Here is an 18,841-nt window from a genome sequence, read left to right as displayed (position 1 = left end):
AAAAATGGCTTGTTTTTTTGCTGAAGTACATGCTAGTTGTTTATCTTATGTGGGGGTATAGGGATTTTTTTTTTACTCTTCTATTTAAAAAAAAAAAACAGGCAAGCCTTGATCATATTATTTTCCAGTACGTATTAATTAGTGTGTGAAGTAAGTGTAACAGGGTAAGATAAAATACCTTCCATGCTGCCATTAACCCTACTTGTAGGTAGTTAACAAACAAAAAAATACTGAAAACCCAACATTAATGCAAACAATTGTTCATAGAAATGGATTTACAAAGGAAAACTAGTTATGTTAAGAAAATAAGTAGAATTGTAAAGCACATTGAAAGTTAAGTAGTAGTGGTATATATGAAAGTTGACTTTAAATAAAACTTCTAACTGTAGAAAAGTCCTGAACAGCGAAGTGTCTTTCTTGCAGACATTATTTCTACTCTTAAAAGAATGAGTTTTAACTTCTTGTACTTTACTTACCTTCAGAATCAGAGTAATTGATCAGTCAGTATGTCTGTGTGGTGAGGCTGTGGCTGTTTCCTGGCAGGTACATCCTTCTCTCAAGGAGAGTAACTAAACTGCAAAAACTTTCAGAGTAAGTTTAGCAACTTACTCCACTTACTGTGGAGTTGTATCTTGCTTGCTTGGTTATGAACAGAAAAGAAACCTTGAAGGCTGTCTTAGCTTTTGTGAAATGTTTTAGGGGGAGAAGAGCTGCAAGTACTGGGGTCAGGAGAAGTAGGACAAATGCCTCTCCATCAGTATGAGAGGGGCTGGGAAACATGAGGATTAGCTGTGTTCATCTGCTGCCTTTCTACTATGAGCAGAAGCAATCTATTGGGAATAGTCTGTTTCCAGATAAAAAGCTTGCTTTTGGTCACAATGCCTAGCAGGTGTAAGAGTTGCTATTTAAACACTGACAGCATGTTTCTCTGACTCCTAAAGCAAAATTAAATTGATGTTGACAAGTCAAGTGGATAAATGTCAGAATTTTTGATTTGTGAGGTTGCAGTGTCAGGATAAGAGGTTTACACCATAAGAGGGAGGAAAAGTCAATCAACACCCCTAAGCCCATAATTAATGGCAATTAATTTTGAGCTAGCATCCACGCAGAATATTCTGGATTTTTGAGAGCATGTTTTGAAGCAGTAGGTTACTTGTTTAACTTACGTTTTGGTCTGCATGTTGAGCTAGCCAGTCTGAGTTCCAGTGACATCTTCATCAGGGTGAGAGCAGGAAAACTGACTGGCAGTGAAATCAGTAAACTATTTTTCTTATTGAAGAACTGATTAAATATAATGCGATTATTTGTATTCAGTGAATAAATTTATTGAAATACTGAGCCATACTGTGCACAAGGTGTCAGTAGGCTTTAGTGGAATATAGTTTTAACTGTTGAACAAGGTACCTTCTGTTTGCCATGCTTTGTCACTTGATAGACTGTTCTCATGAGAATGAAATGGGAAGAATACTGGATTTTAAGCATAATTTATTGTAATTAATTTAACTATTTTATTAAAATAATTACTTAAGAAATACAGATTTTTAACACTCCCCCCCCAGCAGCAGTTACTTACAGCTGAGTTGCCTGGCTGTCATAGTCAGGCAGTCTGAAATACCTGGTGTTCAAGACAGGTTTGATACCATCCATAGTTCGGCTTATGGAGCAAGCTGACAGGGATATTTAGAATTTGTCTCTAACCATAAAATCTTTTCTCTCCTGTGATCGCTAGTGCCAAAAGGAAGAAGGCCACTCAAGCTTCCATTAGAAAAGGAAGAGGATGCCCCCTGCTTCTTCTGATTTTGCCAGCACCTTTATAAATATAGAGCTTTGTAGCAAACATTGTAATATGAACATAGGGCATGTGAAAATGGTCAGCATAAAGGCAGTGACATTGAGTTGGGAAATGCTGATGCTGGAGGATGCTATTTCTGGAAAATGTGAACTTTAAAGGACTTGCAGAGGGAGTATTTTCTGAACACGAAATTGGTGGTGGTTTCAGGTGTTCAGACACACAGGACAGAAGTGCAAGCAGGACAACAAGTGGGCAGCAAAATGAGAATTGGGAAGAGGTAGATCAGATGAACTCCAATGAAGGCAGGCTTGTCTGTGTTGCATCTTGTGATGAAGGGTGGGTGTAGTGTACTCTGAGGTGCCTAAAAACTCCTGTGAAATAGCAGTGAACAGGAGGTACTTGTAGAACTGGAGATAAGGTGAGGACTAATGAGAAGATGATAGGGGCGAGACCTGAGGAGAGAGATGCGTTACTGTCATGAGGGTGGAACTGACTCTCCAAACCTGCAGCGAACTTAGTCTGGCGGATATGCAGAAGGGCAACCAGTGGAAACAAGCTAGTTATCAAGGTGTGCTGCAGCCTGGATTAACAAAGGGGAATTCAGTGTGCAGATTGCACAGAGGTATGAAGAGAAATCGTATGGCAAAGTGAGACACTGAGTGGTAACACGAGAGACACCCTTCAAATGTGTTGGGATTTTTAAAAAGTATTTTCTAGGGGGAATGGGGCAAGGGAAGGGCTGATGAGTACTTGATTTTGGAGGAAATATCAGTATTCATATAAGCATACTTCTTTGAAAAGTTTTACATGTGTAAATGGTGCTGCATACAAACTGGATGTGCTGGATGATTTTTGTGAGTTAATGGTGTTACCAGTGGTACTATGACACTTTATGATCCTGGTGTGGAAACAGTTGATTCATCAGAGTGTGATTTGCATACTAATTATAACATAGATAATTATTGTATTTAAAAGGAGTATGCAGACATATTGGCACCTTTCTTCCCTCCCACCTACCTTAGAAACACTTCTTAGTTTGAAAATTAAAATTTTCAATAGTAAATGTTGCACAGCTGAACTTCTACATATATTAGTGACTTGGACTTTAAGTGGTCATGGTAATAAAAATGAATTTAAGCAGTTTAATGGTTAACCACAGCATGGTTTCTTGAGATAATGCTTTATGGCATGGAAGCACCTTGTTTGGTGTGTACAGATTACAAAATCATATTGTTGTGCATAACAGCTCGCCTATAAATTATCCCCAAGCATAGTGCGATGTGGTCAGCTAACGCTCCCCAATCTGTATTTCACATGTGGTGCTCTGTTAGCCCCCTCTGTATTTTTTCCCTTCTGTTTCCTGAAAATCTTTTCCAAAACACTTTACTGACCTTTATTTTATTAATTGCAAAAATCCATATTTCTGTTTTGGTTTGTTTCCCTGCAGGCAGTGTCATAAAATCTCAATCACAAGAAAATGGCCTTTCACAATCTGACATCAAAGGCTGTACTACTGTATGATGAATGGATTAAAGATGCTGGTGAGTCATTTAAATCTAAAACTTATTAATTTTCAATAATTTTGAATAACAATGTGTAGCTATTGTATGTGTACTGTTTATCAACTTAAAGTAGCTTTGTCTTCCTGTAAATGTTTCTAAGATTTGCTAGGTTACCTGTTGAGGTTTTTAACTGTAAAGAACAGACTAGTTTCTGCATTTTAAAAAAGGAGAAAAGCAAAACTCAGCTAGTTATGCATATAACCTCAGACTAAGTAAACTGCAGACAGCGATTCTTCTGTGAGAGTTTCTGGCTTGCCTGAATACGCAGTTGACATTTTTCCGGTGCAGCTGAACGTAAAACTAACTATTCTTCGTTACCGAACAATGGTATTTTATCAGTTAATTTAGCTAGATGCATGGTGTTATTGTATTTTGCTTTTCAAAGTAAAAGAAATAAAAACCCTGATAAGTTACAGTATCTTGAAATTAATCCTCAGAGTAATTAACTCTGTCACAGTTCTGTTTTGAAAAGGAAAGTTAGTCTCTTGTTACAGCTGGTTCGAGGATATTAAACACCCTTTGCTTTAATGTTGTTGTTCTGTAATTCTATATGCTTACCAAAAAATGACAGAGAAGATCTCAAGTTTGGTGTTAAGACCCATCTGTCGCAGTGGCATCCCTGAGTATTCCTCACTGGGGTAGGCACATAGTGATAGGGATTAGCTGATTCATGGGGAAAACTTGAAAAGCAGTTAAGGTTTGATCAATAAAATTACTAATTTATCTTTTCCAGTATAGCTGAGAACCATTTCTTGTGTTCTGTAGAATCACAGCATGCAAGTGAGAAGGGAGTTTTATCAGTATGACTCATAGGGTGAAGTCGATTGGGATGGAGCTGGGTGATGGAGCATTTCTGCTGCAGTGTCCATGACGTCAGAATTTGAGTTCCTCGTCTCCCTGCCTACCAATGCTTGTATTTGGCATCTTGTAGCGTACTGTTAGTGGCAGGATATGGTTTCCTCAGGACCAAGCTGGGAAGACCAATGGGAAAGTTTCAATAGTACCAGTGCAAGGGGTGGATGCAGAAAAAGTAGTCAGTTGTGAAGAGCTGGAGATTCTCTTCTAGTCCAAGATATACAGATGCCTAGTGCTGTGGTTCACAATCCTTGTCGGTCTGTGGGCAGCAGCGCTGCACACATAACAGGCTGTGAGCAGCATTATAATGTGCTTTCCTCCTCAATCTGTTTTAAAACTTCCAGTGGCTGTAAACAAAATCAGAGGCTGTCATGGGTGATAGGTTGCTTGAATGTTGTGGGTTGAAAATCACTGACTTAAGACGTTTGGCCATGAGTTAAAACACTTAACAAAAATTGCACTGGTATAATTTCACCCCCAAAATACAGCAGCAAATCATGAAAGCAGCAGTTTACCAAGTCAATAGTTAAGCCTGGGGTCATTCAGAAATTAATCTTCCAAAAGTCAGTTTATAAAAATTAAAGCAATATATATTAAAAAAAATACATGAAGTTCGTATTGGTTCCGCTTATAGAGAAATGTGGAAGCCTTTGGTGAGTTGGGACTCAGTGATGAACCACAGAAGGGTGCAGTGGAATCATAGTGAAGCTCAGAGGGAGCACCTGCCAGCCTCAGATGCAGGGAGAGGGAGCAGGGTGTGCATAGTAGAAGGACTGTCTGCAATACTTGCATCTGGGATAACTGGAGAGGAACTTGCAACACTTCTGCCATTTGGAGGCTTGTAATATGAAAGTGTGTGTTTTATGGTGCTGTGAAAGTGGTGACATGTCTGGACTGAAGAGCCACAAGCCTCAGGTACTGAGCTATGAATAACAACTGATAGGACAGAAGGTCTTCTAACTTAAAATCCCCATACTTACTACGTCTAACGTCGTACTGCTTATAAAGCTTGAGGGTCTTGAAAAGTGGGGCTACTCCCCGTTCTGTGACTTGAACTTGTGAAGTAAGGGTCATGCTGTTCCAGAAGAATGAAGTCTCATGTGGAAACGCAGCCTCAGTGATCTGCTTGTGCATTGCTTTCTTATGCTGCCCTCTGAGCCCCATTCATGTGTGAAAATGCAGACTTTTCATGAAGGAGACCTCTAGACTGAAAATCACATCAATCATGATTCTGTGTCTCCTCTTCATTACATGTGAAGAATTGCTGCAGAAAGAAGCATTGAATCCTACAGGTGCTAAATCTTGTTATCCAGTCGGTATGGATTTGAGGTGAATGGACTCTGAAACATGATCAGTGACAGCAAAACCTAAACTGTTAAGAATTAAGTACCTTTCTATAGCTGTTTTAGGATTTAGCAAGTACTGGAAAGATCTGATTTTTTTTTTTCTTTTTTTTTTTTCCCCCCTTCCTCTAGATCCAAGACTGGAAGGCTGGCCACTCATGTCTTCACCTTTTCCAACAACCTTTATCATTGGAACCTACATTTATTTTGTCACTTCCTTGGGACCCAAACTCATGGAAAATAAAAAACCTTTTGAACTCAGGCAGATAATGGCATTTTATAATTTTAGTGTGGTAGCCCTCTCTTTATATATGACTTATGAAGTAAGTACTACTTTTATTTGTAATGTATTTATATATTTCATGTCTCTAACTGTCCTCATACTAACTTTTAAAAAAATTATTAATATAATTCCCACTCTGCAATTCTCAAAAAACTATTATTCTGATTGTTGTAATTATAGTCCTCCAAGCAGTATGCTAAACTAATTGAGCTGATACTTGAAAAAAGGGAATAAGTCATACCTAGAAAGATTGATTGTAAAATATTTTATGTGTCATTATATATAATTTATAAAATTAAAAATTCTCATAACTTACTTAATTTCCATGGGTAAAGCAGACTACATGTTTTTCTTAGTCTGTTGTAATTGTTTCTGTCCTACTACATGATAGTCAACACTGTTGTTTCAAACACTGTATAGAGTACGTTTACTATGGAATAATCTTCAGTTACATCTGCCTTTTAAATGACAGAAGTTAACAAAATCTAATGTGGGGATCTTCATCCTTTAAAAAAACAAAACAAAACAAACAAAACTCCAACCCCCCCCAAAACCCAAATCATGAAAGTCTTTAGCATTGATTTTCCTCTCCCACCCCCAAAATAGCAAATGTTCTTTCTCTCAAAAGGAATGTTGAGATTTTGCTGTAGTTCATAGCTCAAGCAAATGTTAGACTTTAAGACTGGAAAGCCTGATGAGTTGTATAGCATTATGTGTTGAATGACCTAAAAATCCTTAAACACGAATGGTATAGACTATGTAGAAGCTTTAATTTAGAACCTTAAACCTTAAGATAGCTAATGTCTGTTGGGTGTTTTGAGTGGTGGAGGTTTTTTTTTTGGTTGGTTATTTTTTTGAAGTGTAGCTATTTAACAATAGTATTGTGTGAATGACAGCCTTATACATTTGCTTAGTGAAGCATCACTGTGCTAGTACTGACCCTTTTCGTATTAAATCTGGCTATATGGCTATTTCAGGTTTGGCAAACTGGTAATGAAAAGTTGTCAAATTATTGTGCCAAGTTGGCAGGATACCTTTCTCTAGCTCAACTGCATAAATTTCATCATGACTTACAGTGAACTGCTCGACATTTCTTTTTTTAACAGCACTCTAAAGGCAGTGCAGCAGCAGCTACTTCGTGTCATGATTGTTTGTTGTGGTTTAACCCCAGCCGGAGTGGAAAGCGGTGGGCAAGACACACGCATTTGCTGTTCAGACTTCATTTTAAATAATCGCCAAACTTCCTTTTGTGATTTGGTGACAAGTTTGGTGTTGGTTATAACCCTCAGAAACAAATTAAACTTCTGTTAGTTAACACAGTATTCAATTAATCTGCTGTCAAGATTTCCATGTTACAATTTCATGAAAGAATGCATGGATAGAGTGTAACAGATTGGATTTCTGCTATTGTCTGGTGCTCAGCAAAAAGCTGATTCTTTCCATCTTTGGATCCAAGCTATTTGGTGGGTGCTTTAGTATTGTGCTGTCTTGGTGGTGTTTCAAATCTTGTTTTATGTAAGCAACTGATTATTTTAGGAAGTTGAATGGATTAAAACCCTCCATCTGTTGAGAGAGCTGAACATCCTATCATGCCTGAGTGCATGATGATGATCAACGCATGAGAAACACTTTATCAACAATTATAAGATACAGTAGTCCTAGTGGCTGGCAGGGGAATGAGCCAAGTGTAATATTAACAATGTTGCTCTTGTCTGAGCTTTAATATATTCCAAGAGAAAAGATTAAATTATATTTGTTACATACAGTCCTTTGGTCATGTGTGTGCTCTCGGTTTTAAAAGCCTAGCTTCTCATTGCTCGTATCAGTGAAAGGCTAATTGAACCATGCAGCTAAAGCAAAATTTTAGAAACTATGATACTAAAAATATAGTGCATATTGATTTGTTCCTTGTCTTTAATGATATTAAGCCGTATGTTGTGTTTAGCTGGTTTTCTTTCAGTATTAAGATGCTGTGCTGGTTTCTTTTCAGTATTAAGATGATTGGCTGTGATAGAAATTTTCAAAAAATTTCAAAATGTTTGATTTGTTTTTGTGGTCTGATTTACACAGTAAGTTGCTTTTTTAACATTGGTTTTGAGATGCAGCTGCTTCTCCTCTTTGGTTACTAATGCTGAGATAATGGGTGTAGGAAGAAAGTTCTTGTCCATAGGTGTGATCCTGGAATTAGAAATTCATTAATGTGCAACAGCAAAGGATTTTATGGTAGATAGCCCACACAGAAGTAGATGACTGACAAGGTTGCTGATTCAACAAGTTTTTAATATTGTTTTCCTCTCCTGCTTAGTGATTGCAAAAGTAATCCAAAATTAATGAATTTTGAAAAAAACACAAATTAAATCATTGCCCTTTCCCTTTTCTTTGCTCCAGTTTCTTATGTCAGGTTGGGCCACAGGGTACTCATTCCGGTGCGATATTGTTGACTACTCGAGGTCACCTACTGCTCTAAGGGTAAGTTGCCAAACACAAAGCTAAATTGTTATGCTATACTGACTTTATTTTTAGAAATGCTTTTTGAACAACCAAATGCACTGCTGTAGAGTGGAATGCACTAAATGGAAATGTCCTCTTGCATAATGTAGAGCATGTGAGTTAAATGAAGGGGTTGGTTGTTTGGGAGAAAGAAAGAGGCAACATATTTATTGGCTTGTTCTTCTTGGTTTTAAAATTCCTTCAGGATTAAAAAATGGATTGTGTTTTTAAAGAAAAAACAAACAAACCATACATTTAAATATTTCTCTCCATCTTGTGATACCACTTACTTGTCCCAATACGTTCCTTATATAGTTACTTATTTTTCCTGCAGCTGCTTAGCTTTATTTATGACTATTACAATTTGACAATTTCTGTTTTTTCACTCTTGCAGATGGTACGAACTTGTTGGCTTTACTACTTTTCCAAGTTCATTGAATTATTAGACACTGTAAGTATTTGTAGCCTAATAAAAGAAGTAGTGATGTTTCCTTTTCACAGTAGAAGAATTGGTGCTGTTGGAGGCTGGGGGCATATATTGCTTTTTATTTAGCCCTCCAGTCTTCAATTGTTGGAGTACCATCAAGGTGTTTACCCTTATTATCTCTTCTCATCTTATTGTCCCATTACACTGTCATTCCTTGATTATCAGGAAAAATGTTAATCAGGGAACACACCTTTAAAAATTTAGGAAGCCTTGATAACTTGTCTGTTTAACAGCTGAATACACTAACTTGTGCTATGGTAATGCTGTCTCAACACTGCAGATAAAAAAGTGTTGCTCATGCTGAATTTTTTCCATGTCATTTTCAGATTTTATCTTCCACATTCAGAATATTTGCATCAGCAGCTCTGAATACAGCATAAATTGCCATACCTACCTGCTCTAAATTCCTAAGAATGCCTTGAGGGGGGGCATGACTGTAAATGTATTTGATATCAGGCTGGCACTCTAACCTGTTTCAAAGAAAGTCTGAGCAGCAGTGCATTGAAGCAGAATGCAGACCTTGCACACCACCAGCAGCCATCTGCCTTCCCCTCTTCCTGAGACTGATACCTAGCAGGGTTGGTGTAGCTATTCTCAAACCAGCTTCTGAGTGTTGGAATCAGCTGCGATTTCATTTGCCCTATTGTATGGGGCACAATAGTGGTGATTCAGGAGCTGATTCATGAGCAGTTAGGATGTTCTACACCCTGCGAGCAAAGTTAGCCATCTAACTTTCATCTGCAAATACTCATGATTCAACACTGGAAGATCTTACTGACTGAGCCAAATGGAATGGTAATGGAAGGGCCAGGAATGCTAAAACTGGAAAAGCCTGACAAGTTTAGTCCTCTATTTACCTTTATTACCCACTGGTCAGACTGCTCCTTTTTAATTAGTCCTGGGCCTGAAATTTTTTTTTAAATTTGTTTTGTTTGAATCCACCCAGTCAGGTACCTGTTTCTCAGCAGCTTTTTGGTTCTATTGCAAAAGTAACTTCTTAGCTGTATTTAAGTTAGCTCTTTCCAAATGTTTTCCCTGGCACACCACACTTCTCTTCTGTGTTCCTTTGCTTGTCATCTGATATTACCCTTTGCATGACCTGATTTCTCCTTACACAGTTTTCTTGCTCTGTCTTCCCTTAACACTTCCCGCGATGTCTGTCCTTTAAAATGTGGCACGTCAATGTTGATTTAAGAATACCTATATATATTCTGTGCAATTTTGCCTTTTTCCAAGGGTAGCTAAGTCAGTGTTTATAATAAAGTGCTATTTCTCTAACTTAATATTTTCTACTGTCTCTATTTGTTGCAACTCCTTTGGTTAATTTTCTCAAATGGCCTTGCCTTAGTAGTTTAGGGGACTTAAAATCTGATGCTTCTAAATACTTCTCAATCCAAGCAAGTCCATCTTACACTGTCTGTTGCACACATAGGTGATGGCTCAACCTTGGACATTTGCTTTCAGAGCTTGCCCTGGCTTTTGAGACTCCATAGGTGGATTTTAAATACTGGTTTAATCTTTTTTGAAAACTAGTCTGCATATCCAGAGCCTCAGTTTCCCTTCTTCTCCCAAGACTGCAACTGTGAAGAATTTTTAAATGTATAGTACTGAGCAACCAACACTGATGCATACAGTTTTCTGTAAGTACGTTCAGCTTGATTATCTCCTGTAACATTCTGTTCATTAAAAATCTGTTTCAGATATTTTTTGTGCTGCGTAAGAAAAACAACCAAGTTACATTCCTGCATGTCTTTCATCATTCCATCATGCCATGGACCTGGTGGTTTGGAGTCAAATTTGCTGCAGGTAGTGGAGTGAGAGTTTAAGTTGTACATATCTTCTGGTAGTAAAAGTTAAATATGCTGGACAAAAATATTTAAAGAACAGAATTAAAAATCTTGCAAACAAAAATGTTTTTAAATTTAAATGTCTGCAGTATTTCATGGAACATCTGAGATCACCATAATTATTTAAACGGGTGGGGAGTACCGATTTTTCCTATTTGACAGCATTTTGTGCAGTGTTGGTTTCTTGTAGGGGGGAAAAAGGTGCAGCAGAGAGAACCATATATAAGGAAAGAGCATTATTACATGAAAAAGAGATGTGACTGCAAAATCAGAAGTGCTAGCACTCATATGAGGCAGATAACTCTGTTAAAAACTACTTCAAAGCCATTTGTCCCTGTGAAATGTAAGAACTGAGTTGGACTGGAGGATGTTCTCCTTTTTTTTTTTTGCCTGTTTAAGAAATTATTCAGGCTTTGTTGCAGTTATTTTTACTGGCTTTAGGTAGCATAATTGGGGTTTATTTATATCTCATGATTTGGCTTTCACAAAACTACAGAAATATATTCTGAACCTTACTTATTACAGAAACTTAGTTGAATTGTACTGAATTGAAAGTCTTTGTCCACTTCTAGCTTACGTTCACTTTCTCCATTCCTGCTCTGTGTGTCTTATGCATGCATCTTCCTGTGTTACATTATTAGTGTGCATGACTAATAAATATAGCTTGCCATGAGAATAGCCTGATAAGCACAGGGTGGAGAAACACACGGTCATTTAGTAGTCCATCTCTAGGAGGGTGTGGGGTTTTTTTAGGAGTTTCTACAAAGAAATAGGTTTGTTTTGTACATGTTTCTCCACTCATGTTCTCTGGCATGTTTTTTTCTCCCAGAAAATTGGTGACGAATTGGTAAAGAGAGCCATTGCTTATTAAATCTGATCTGTTAGTGTCTGTTCTATTAATACAAAAATAAGACCTGGAAGCAGTCCAGAAAAGTTGTAGAGGGGACCTTTTGAACATGTCCAGTGTGCAGATTTTCCTAGTATATAAAAGGATATACTTCTGCTGTATTTGTTGAGTTTCTGTTATTAGGAAGCTGGTGCCTTGATCATGTCTTTCTCAAATGTTGCTGAGTAACTGGTATTTTAAGTTAATGATGAAATTTTGAATAGTTTTCTAAGCATACAGTCCAGTGTGTTTATAGATGTGCAAAAAAAAACCAAAACCCAAACCCAGCAAATAACAGTCCTTCCTTTTGAACCTTGAAAAGTTTCCATTTATAGGTGATTAACTTTCTGCCTTTTATCTAGACATCGGATCAGTACACCAGCTACAGGCTTCTGATTTTGCATCAGATTCAAATTTCCCATGTGATAATTTGACAAATACTTTCAGCGAAGTGTGCAAGAACTGTTTTGTCCTCTGCTAATAATAGTCCCTCATACTCATGCAGAGCTGTGTTTATTCCTACAACTCTATTGTTTATCTTTATACTAATCTTTCCAAATATTGTTCTGTTTGATAGCGTAAAATTTTCCCAAGAATTTCAGTCCTGCTGATGATTATCTTGTATTCAGTTTCATCACTGTTTGTCCTCCTAAATAGTGGCATTGATCAAGTTTTCATCCTGTTTATAAAAAAAACAATGGGTTTGAACAGAGATACTGGTTTTTCTCTGATCTGATATTAACAGAAAATTGTAAAATGATGCTTATATATGGTGTTGCTTTTTGGAGCCTGTTTTTCTACTGTTGATTAGGGTTTTTTCTTTTTTTCTCTAACTATTTATTTTTTCTTTTGAATATTCGCAGTGCAAGCCAAAAAAAGTATGTACATTTGAATTGTAAGAACACTCAAATTATTTTTAAAAATACAAATAGCTAAGTTTCAAAGAAAGTTTGCAATCACAGCTGGAGGTGTTATGCTCTATCAAGCAGGAAGATTAGTGGGACCTACTAAAATTACAAAATAAATTTTATTTTTAACTTGAAGGATTCTTACTGGAAAATGGGCTTTTTTTTCCCTCACTAAATGTCTGCTTTTATGTCATCTAGTTTTATTCCTGGTGGTCAGTATTTTCATGTTCATATTTCTCTTAAAAATACTTTGCTGTCTGCCAGTTCTTGGATCATTTTTACCTATAATTTCTTGTGTTCACTAGAATAAAATTACTTTGAGTGGGATCATCTAACTCCATAGTTGATCCAATGTAAGAGGAAGTATTTCCTTACTTGCTTTGTGAAATGTTTGTATCTTAACAGTTTCAGTTATGAGTTTGCCCCAAATGGAGCTACTTTGCCTTAAAATTCCTTTTCACTGTAAGTATGGTTTTGAGATGGACCATGGATTTGTGAGACCCTCACTTAGGTCATGATTCCAAAAACTTACTGTCTGAAACCGTGATTCTTTCCCTGGGAATCTGGAAATCTGTACTGGGGAGAGAATTACTACTTATCCTCTAGAGCTTTGCGAAGTTCATCATGGTGTCTAGAAAAGAGGTGTAAAACAGGAGGAACACTGTTTCTACTAAATCCTCTGTGTCTCTATCGTGTATATGTTTCAATAAAAAATAATTAAAAAACGAACGCAAAGAACAAAAAATTCACTGAAACCTTTTACAGATAATTAGATCAGCTAAGTTTTATTGCTGTTTTGGAAATGCTTAGATAAGCCTTCTCTGAGAAAGGAAACTGATGCAATTCCTCAGAATTGGTGTCAACCCAATTCAGGTTAAATACCCTGAGGGTTAATCAAAGTCTGTAGGTTTTGTGGTACGTGTTTTTCTACTCCAACTCAGAACAAACTACTAGGACCTGAGGTGGCTTTTTAAACACCTGATGCAATAATACTACTATGTTTTGTTTTGCTACAGGTGGTTTAGGAACATTTCATGCTTTGCTGAATTGTATTGTCCATGTGGTCATGTACACCTATTATGGAATCTGTTCTTTGGGACCAGCCTATCATAAATATTTGTGGTGGAAAAAATACTTGACAACTATACAACTTGTGAGTAACTTTGACATAAACACCCCTCAAAGGTGATTGTGGCTAACACAGACTTAATGCAATATATTTGTACTTTTAGTTATGTTCATGTGTGTAGCTTACAGCTGGTACAAGGTTTACTCATGTCTTAATTGCATAAAACAAAAGTTGTGAGCTCCCCTCAGTTATATACTTAAATCTGCTGACTTCAGCATTCACTATAATTACAGATTTGCACACATAAGCTTTTCAGTTATGCAGTACTTGGTAAATACTTTTACAAAGCTTATGCCTGTATAAAAATGATTAGAATGTAATTTTACACCGAGAAAACATAATTAATATACAGAATATGCATGTGACTAGTAGTGAGGAAAGGGAAAAAAGTATTTCTTTACCATTTCATGTCCGTTCTTTCATAGAACACGTTTGCATTTAGAGAATTTAGCTCTCTAACTCAGAGCATTAAGTGTTCTATCAGCATTAGATCACTTTCAAAAGCTTACTGCTCTGGGTGCTTTTTCATGCCCGGCTTTTTTAATAGCCAAATTTTCAAAATTCAGCTTCTGGCTAAACAATTAGTTTGGCCTGAGCAAGGATGCTGATGGAGGAGGGAAAGGAGCAGGGAGAAGCAGCCATGGCTGTCCGCTTGCACCAGGTCTGGTGTTAACAGAATAGTTCATGTAACCACATGTAACTCTGAACCATTTAGCTTGAATATTTATAACTTAAAGTCTTTTTGTCTTGGTGGCACTAGCCAGTGGATTATTAACTTGGAGTTCATGTGGAATTTTTTTTTTAATCCTCCATTAAATTGTTTTTTGGGACCTGCAGACCTTTGCATCACATGCTAGTGTGGAAATTCATGTTCACCAATCTTATAATGGTTGCCTTTTTGTTTTCTGGCTCATTTTTCTAAAGGAGCGTCCCATTTGTCACAGGTCAAACAGTGTTCTTTCTTCTCTGAAGTGACCAGGACAGACTCCCATTCTCCTAGTATGCGTTTCTCAGTGCTGCTTGTAATTCAGTTTGTCCCAGGACTTCTCTTTCTTTACTCTGTGAAAATGTTTTTCACTGGAGTAACATTTTGGGAGAGGGGCTTTACAGGCGCATCTCTGTCATTTTAAAAAGCCCCTCCCCAAACACACTTTCTGTTTTTCTGTATGCAAGTTATGCTGAATCTTTTTAACCTTCTGTAGTAAGTTTGTCATTTACTTAAAAAGTATTTATTTTCTTCACCTTTTTCTCCAGGTCCAGTTTATTATGATTACAGCCCATATAGGACAAATCTACATCATGGATGATTGTCCGTACCAGTATCCGATTTTCATGTTTATTATTTGGCTATACGGCTCTATGTTTTTAATCTTGTTTCTCCACTTCTGGTACCACGCTTACACGAAGGGACAAAGACTACCAAAGATGGCAAGAAACGGGGTCAGAAAAGATCAGTGAAACAAACTTGTCTCTAAAACCAAAGAAGTGTATATGTCAAAATGGTAACTTGCACTACTTGACAATCGAGGTATTTAGGTGCACACACTACGTGGTGTATATTTTGTATGTTTCCTTCCAAAACAGAATTTGTATTTTTACCATAAGTTATTTGGGATTCAGAATTTGGGGAGTGGGGGAAGCAGCATGGATCTCTGATTAAAAAAGAAAAAGAAAAAAAGGTGTTCTTTCAACAACTTATTCATGTTTATCCTATAAGAAATGGATAGATGATCTCTATCTAGAGGATGCATGAAAATAAAATATTCATTGGGAAAAAATAAATAATTAAAATATTCATTGGGAAAATTAAAATGTGTATGACAAGTACTGAGTACTTTGAACACTGAGGGGAAAAAATTACTTCACCTTAAATGTTATAAGTTGTTGAGACTGTCAGCTGCATTTTACTAAAAAGAATGAATCTTCAATAAGTATTGTTTATAGAATCTAAAGCTTATTATTAGAGTTAATACATAAACATTATTACATGTGTTTATAAATTATATCACTTCAAAGAAAGGAATGTATGTTAATCTGTCAAGGTATGACGCTTTATTTGAAGATCATAGATTTTTGGATATACTGTCTTTTACTGAGATAACTTAATTCATTTCATGTTCTACTCACTCGAACATTAATAGGTTTCAGACATTTAGAATAATTTGAGGATTATCTCAACTGTCTTGTAAAGTAATGATCAAAACATCTTACTGATTTGTTCACCAAAGTAGCCTAATATTATTCAATATATCTATGGATATATTTTGATACTGGTAGCCTAGGCTGTTTAGGGGGGAGGAAAACCCTTGTAATTCAGTAGCCAAAATCTTAGTCCTCAAATAAGTTTAAAAAAAATATTTTTTGATTGAAGTTTAAATGTCACCTAGCATGATTGTACTGTGCTCTATTTTCTTCCATTTCCATCATCTGTTGACATAGATGCCTAGAAAGATTTTCTGTTGTTTTTTTCATTATTATTATTCTTTGTTTTTAACAACTCAAGGTTAAAGTTTCTCTGTTAATAGCACCAGTTACCTTCTCTGGAACTAGGCAAAAAGATATGTGCCATTGTCTGAGCTGCTGAGAGTAGGGCAGGCCGGTGGTGACACAGCATGACTCCAGTCCATGTAGAATTAACTGGTGTGTTGTTTTCCATGGTTAGGGAGATTGTTGGGGTCACACATGTGTAGAAATCAAATGATCTAGCTATTTGTATGCAAGTTGCATTTGTACTGTATGAGTTTATTAAAGAACTGGTGCATGCAACAGAGCTGTAAATGAGGAGTTAGAGGTGTTTAAATTAATGTTACCTTTAAAGTACTGTTTTTTATTATGTTCACTACTAACAGAAAAGAAGCTTGCAATATTTGCTTTGTGCTTGATCTATCTGTGGAATTTTTCAAATACCCAAAACTTTGGGGCAGGTTTTAATTGCCTCCCTGTTGTACAATTTCAAGAAACTAAGTTTTGTTATGTGAATACTTTTATGGGGATACTGACATTTATGGTGCATTGTTAATGCTAAAAGAATTTAACTTTATCTTGGACATTAAGTTGCAAATGATTTCTTATGAGATTACATACAAGTCATCTTTATAAAACAAATAAAGAAATTTATATTTATCTTTCCACTGTTTAATCTTTGTAACTATCAACTGATTGAAATCCCTGTAACTATCAGCAGATTGAAATTAGATCCCAGAAAGGATTTGGATGGCTTCACATGTATATTGCGATCCCTAAATTTTAGATGCTTGATTCTGGAATCCTCACTGCTGAGTTTCGGCTCCCTGTCAGTGCATGGAGAAGCGCTGGGGTGCTGATCAGTGGCCACATGTGTTTTCAGTGGGAAATGCAATCACTGACGCTTAAGTCTCAAATCCTGCCAGCCTCCAGCCTGTGTGCATGCCCTTGGCTTCCAAAGTAGAGTGTCACCTCCTAAGGACAGAGACCTATTGCTGTTTTTTCAAACAGCTGGAAAGTATTTGCCTCTGATTTAATTTTAAAGCTTGAATGGTGCCTTTTTTTTGTACAATGGTTTATTAACTAAGTACTGATGAAGAAAGTGGGACAATTTGGTTTGTTTAGGCCTTCTTGAGGCTGAGGTTTCAAATGTGTTTGGGAAATGATGGCCTTTCAGGGAAAGGCTGTAATAGGTAGTTCATCGTGTAAGCTGGATGATGCTACACTCTGCTTCTTCCGGAGGGAAGTAGGCATTACACTCTAGTCTTGCAGATGACTCCTGTGCTGGTAGGGGAAGTCTAGTTCTGGACTCCGATTTTGCAATTCTTCCCTCCCTCGTCCTCCCAGATATGCATGGAAGAATGCATCCTGCAGCTGGGTGTGAGGGGCCAGATACTTGTTTGTTGGTTTGGGATCTGTATCTGCAACTGATTCTTCAAACTCATTTGCGCTTAAGTAAGAGCTGAGAGTATACACGGTCAGAACTAAGCAGCTTTGCAGATGGACAGGTGCTGAACAGAAGGGAGCTAGGAAAAACCTCCAAGTCCAGCAGTTGCACAGTAGCCAACTGCCTCCAGAGTCAGTTGTTTGAGATTAAGAATTAATAAGCAGGAGCAGCAACTGGAGATGCTAATCACTCAGTGGGCTGTCAGCAAGCGCCATTTCGGATTCCTACTCTGTAAGTTCTTGCACACTGGTTTAGTTTTCTGTACATTATGAAGCATTTGGAGAAAGAGAATGCATTGTTTCAGGGAGTTGTATGGCTGTATCCTAGTAGGTTGCATATAGCATAACTATGCTAATGACATCAGTACAAAATGTTATTAAACCCCGTCCTCCCACGCTCCGCGTTGCAGCCTGTGAGAATCACACAGTCTTCATCTGGACAGTTAGTTTTTTCCTACCTAAAAATTGTGCATTTAGCATGCTGAAATGTATTCTATGTTAGTTACACTAGGAGGACTGCAACAGTCAGCATAATTGTTAATGGTATAGTGAATGTTTACTGATAATGAGGGGAGTTGGGCTGAAATTTTGTATTCCTTGGATTTGGTGGTGGAGAAACACTAGCCTTACTAGCTGCTACTCTCCTAAGAAACTGAGTGCTGAAAATTGGGGTTTTTCTTTTTTTTTTTTTTTTTGTGAATTAATGAAAAGGCTGTATTCTCTTTATCAAGGTGGCAATTCACCAGACAATATTTAATTGGCGAAGTTTGACTGTTTCCCAAACCTAAGCCTGAGCCCCCGTTCTGAACCACTCACTGACTGAGGAAGTCAAACAACAACACGTAGTTAACGCCCGTTTTACGAATTAAGTATCTTCTGGGAAGTCAAAACGTCCCCCGGAGGCAGGCTGCCCCCAAGGAGACGTTCCCGCTCTGCCTGCCCGGGAGGGGTCGAGTTTCTCCTCCGGTACTCCTCCCGCGGCCTTGGTTTCTGCGCCCTCCCCCGCCCCGGCCCCTCCTCCCAAGGCCAGCCCTCCGGCCGAGGAGCGCGGGCACGCGTGGAAGCCTGTCAGCGGGACCGCGCGTGGGGCAGAGGCGCCCGAGGCTGGGGAAGGGCAGAGGGGGGACCCCGGGGGTGCGGCGGGGGCCACAGGGACCTCCCTCCGCCGGCGCCGGGCGGGCCCGGCCCTTGTCACAGCCTGCCGCGGGGGCGGGGCGGGCCAGCGGGGCCTCCGCCAATCAAGAGCGGCGCGGCCACGTCACGTGCGCCACCGCCACCCAATAGGCGAAGGCGGCGCCTTCAGGTCCGGATTCAAACGGTCGGCGGGCGCGGCGCGTGTGGCTGCCAGTT

General features: G+C 38.1%; 1 protein-coding gene across 1 annotated transcript; it reads left to right on the top strand.

The window, feature by feature from the left end:
• The first annotated feature begins 3,269 nt into the window (after nt 1-3,269).
• ELOVL7 (ELOVL fatty acid elongase 7) lies at nt 3,270-15,040 on the top strand. The gene is made up of 7 exons (XM_009820096.2): nt 3,270-3,333; nt 5,685-5,875; nt 8,224-8,304; nt 8,720-8,776; nt 10,513-10,618; nt 13,470-13,606; nt 14,837-15,040. The coding sequence occupies exons 1-7, from the start codon at nt 3,270-3,272 to the stop codon at nt 15,038-15,040; spliced, it is 840 nt and encodes a 279-aa protein (XP_009818398.1).
• The last annotated feature ends 3,801 nt before the right edge of the window (nt 15,041-18,841 follow it).

This window comes from Gavia stellata, chromosome Z (assembly GCF_030936135.1).
Source record: "Gavia stellata isolate bGavSte3 chromosome Z, bGavSte3.hap2, whole genome shotgun sequence".
NCBI lineage: Eukaryota > Metazoa > Chordata > Aves > Gaviiformes > Gaviidae > Gavia > Gavia stellata.
This window is presented reverse-complemented; position numbering and strand designations above follow the sequence as displayed.

Bases quoted from the DNA above. Each gene is read 5' to 3' on its own strand.
- ELOVL7 (XM_009820096.2), top strand. From the start codon at position 3,270: ATGGCCTTTCACAATCTGACATCAAAGGCTGTACTACTGTATGATGAA. The intron at 3,334-5,684 runs GTGAGTCATTTA...CCCTTCCTCTAG, and splicing joins TGAATGGATTAAAGATGCTG to ATCCAAGACTGGAAGGCTGG. The intron at 13,607-14,836 runs GTGAGTAACTTT...CTTTTTCTCCAG, and splicing joins ACTTGACAACTATACAACTT to GTCCAGTTTATTATGATTAC.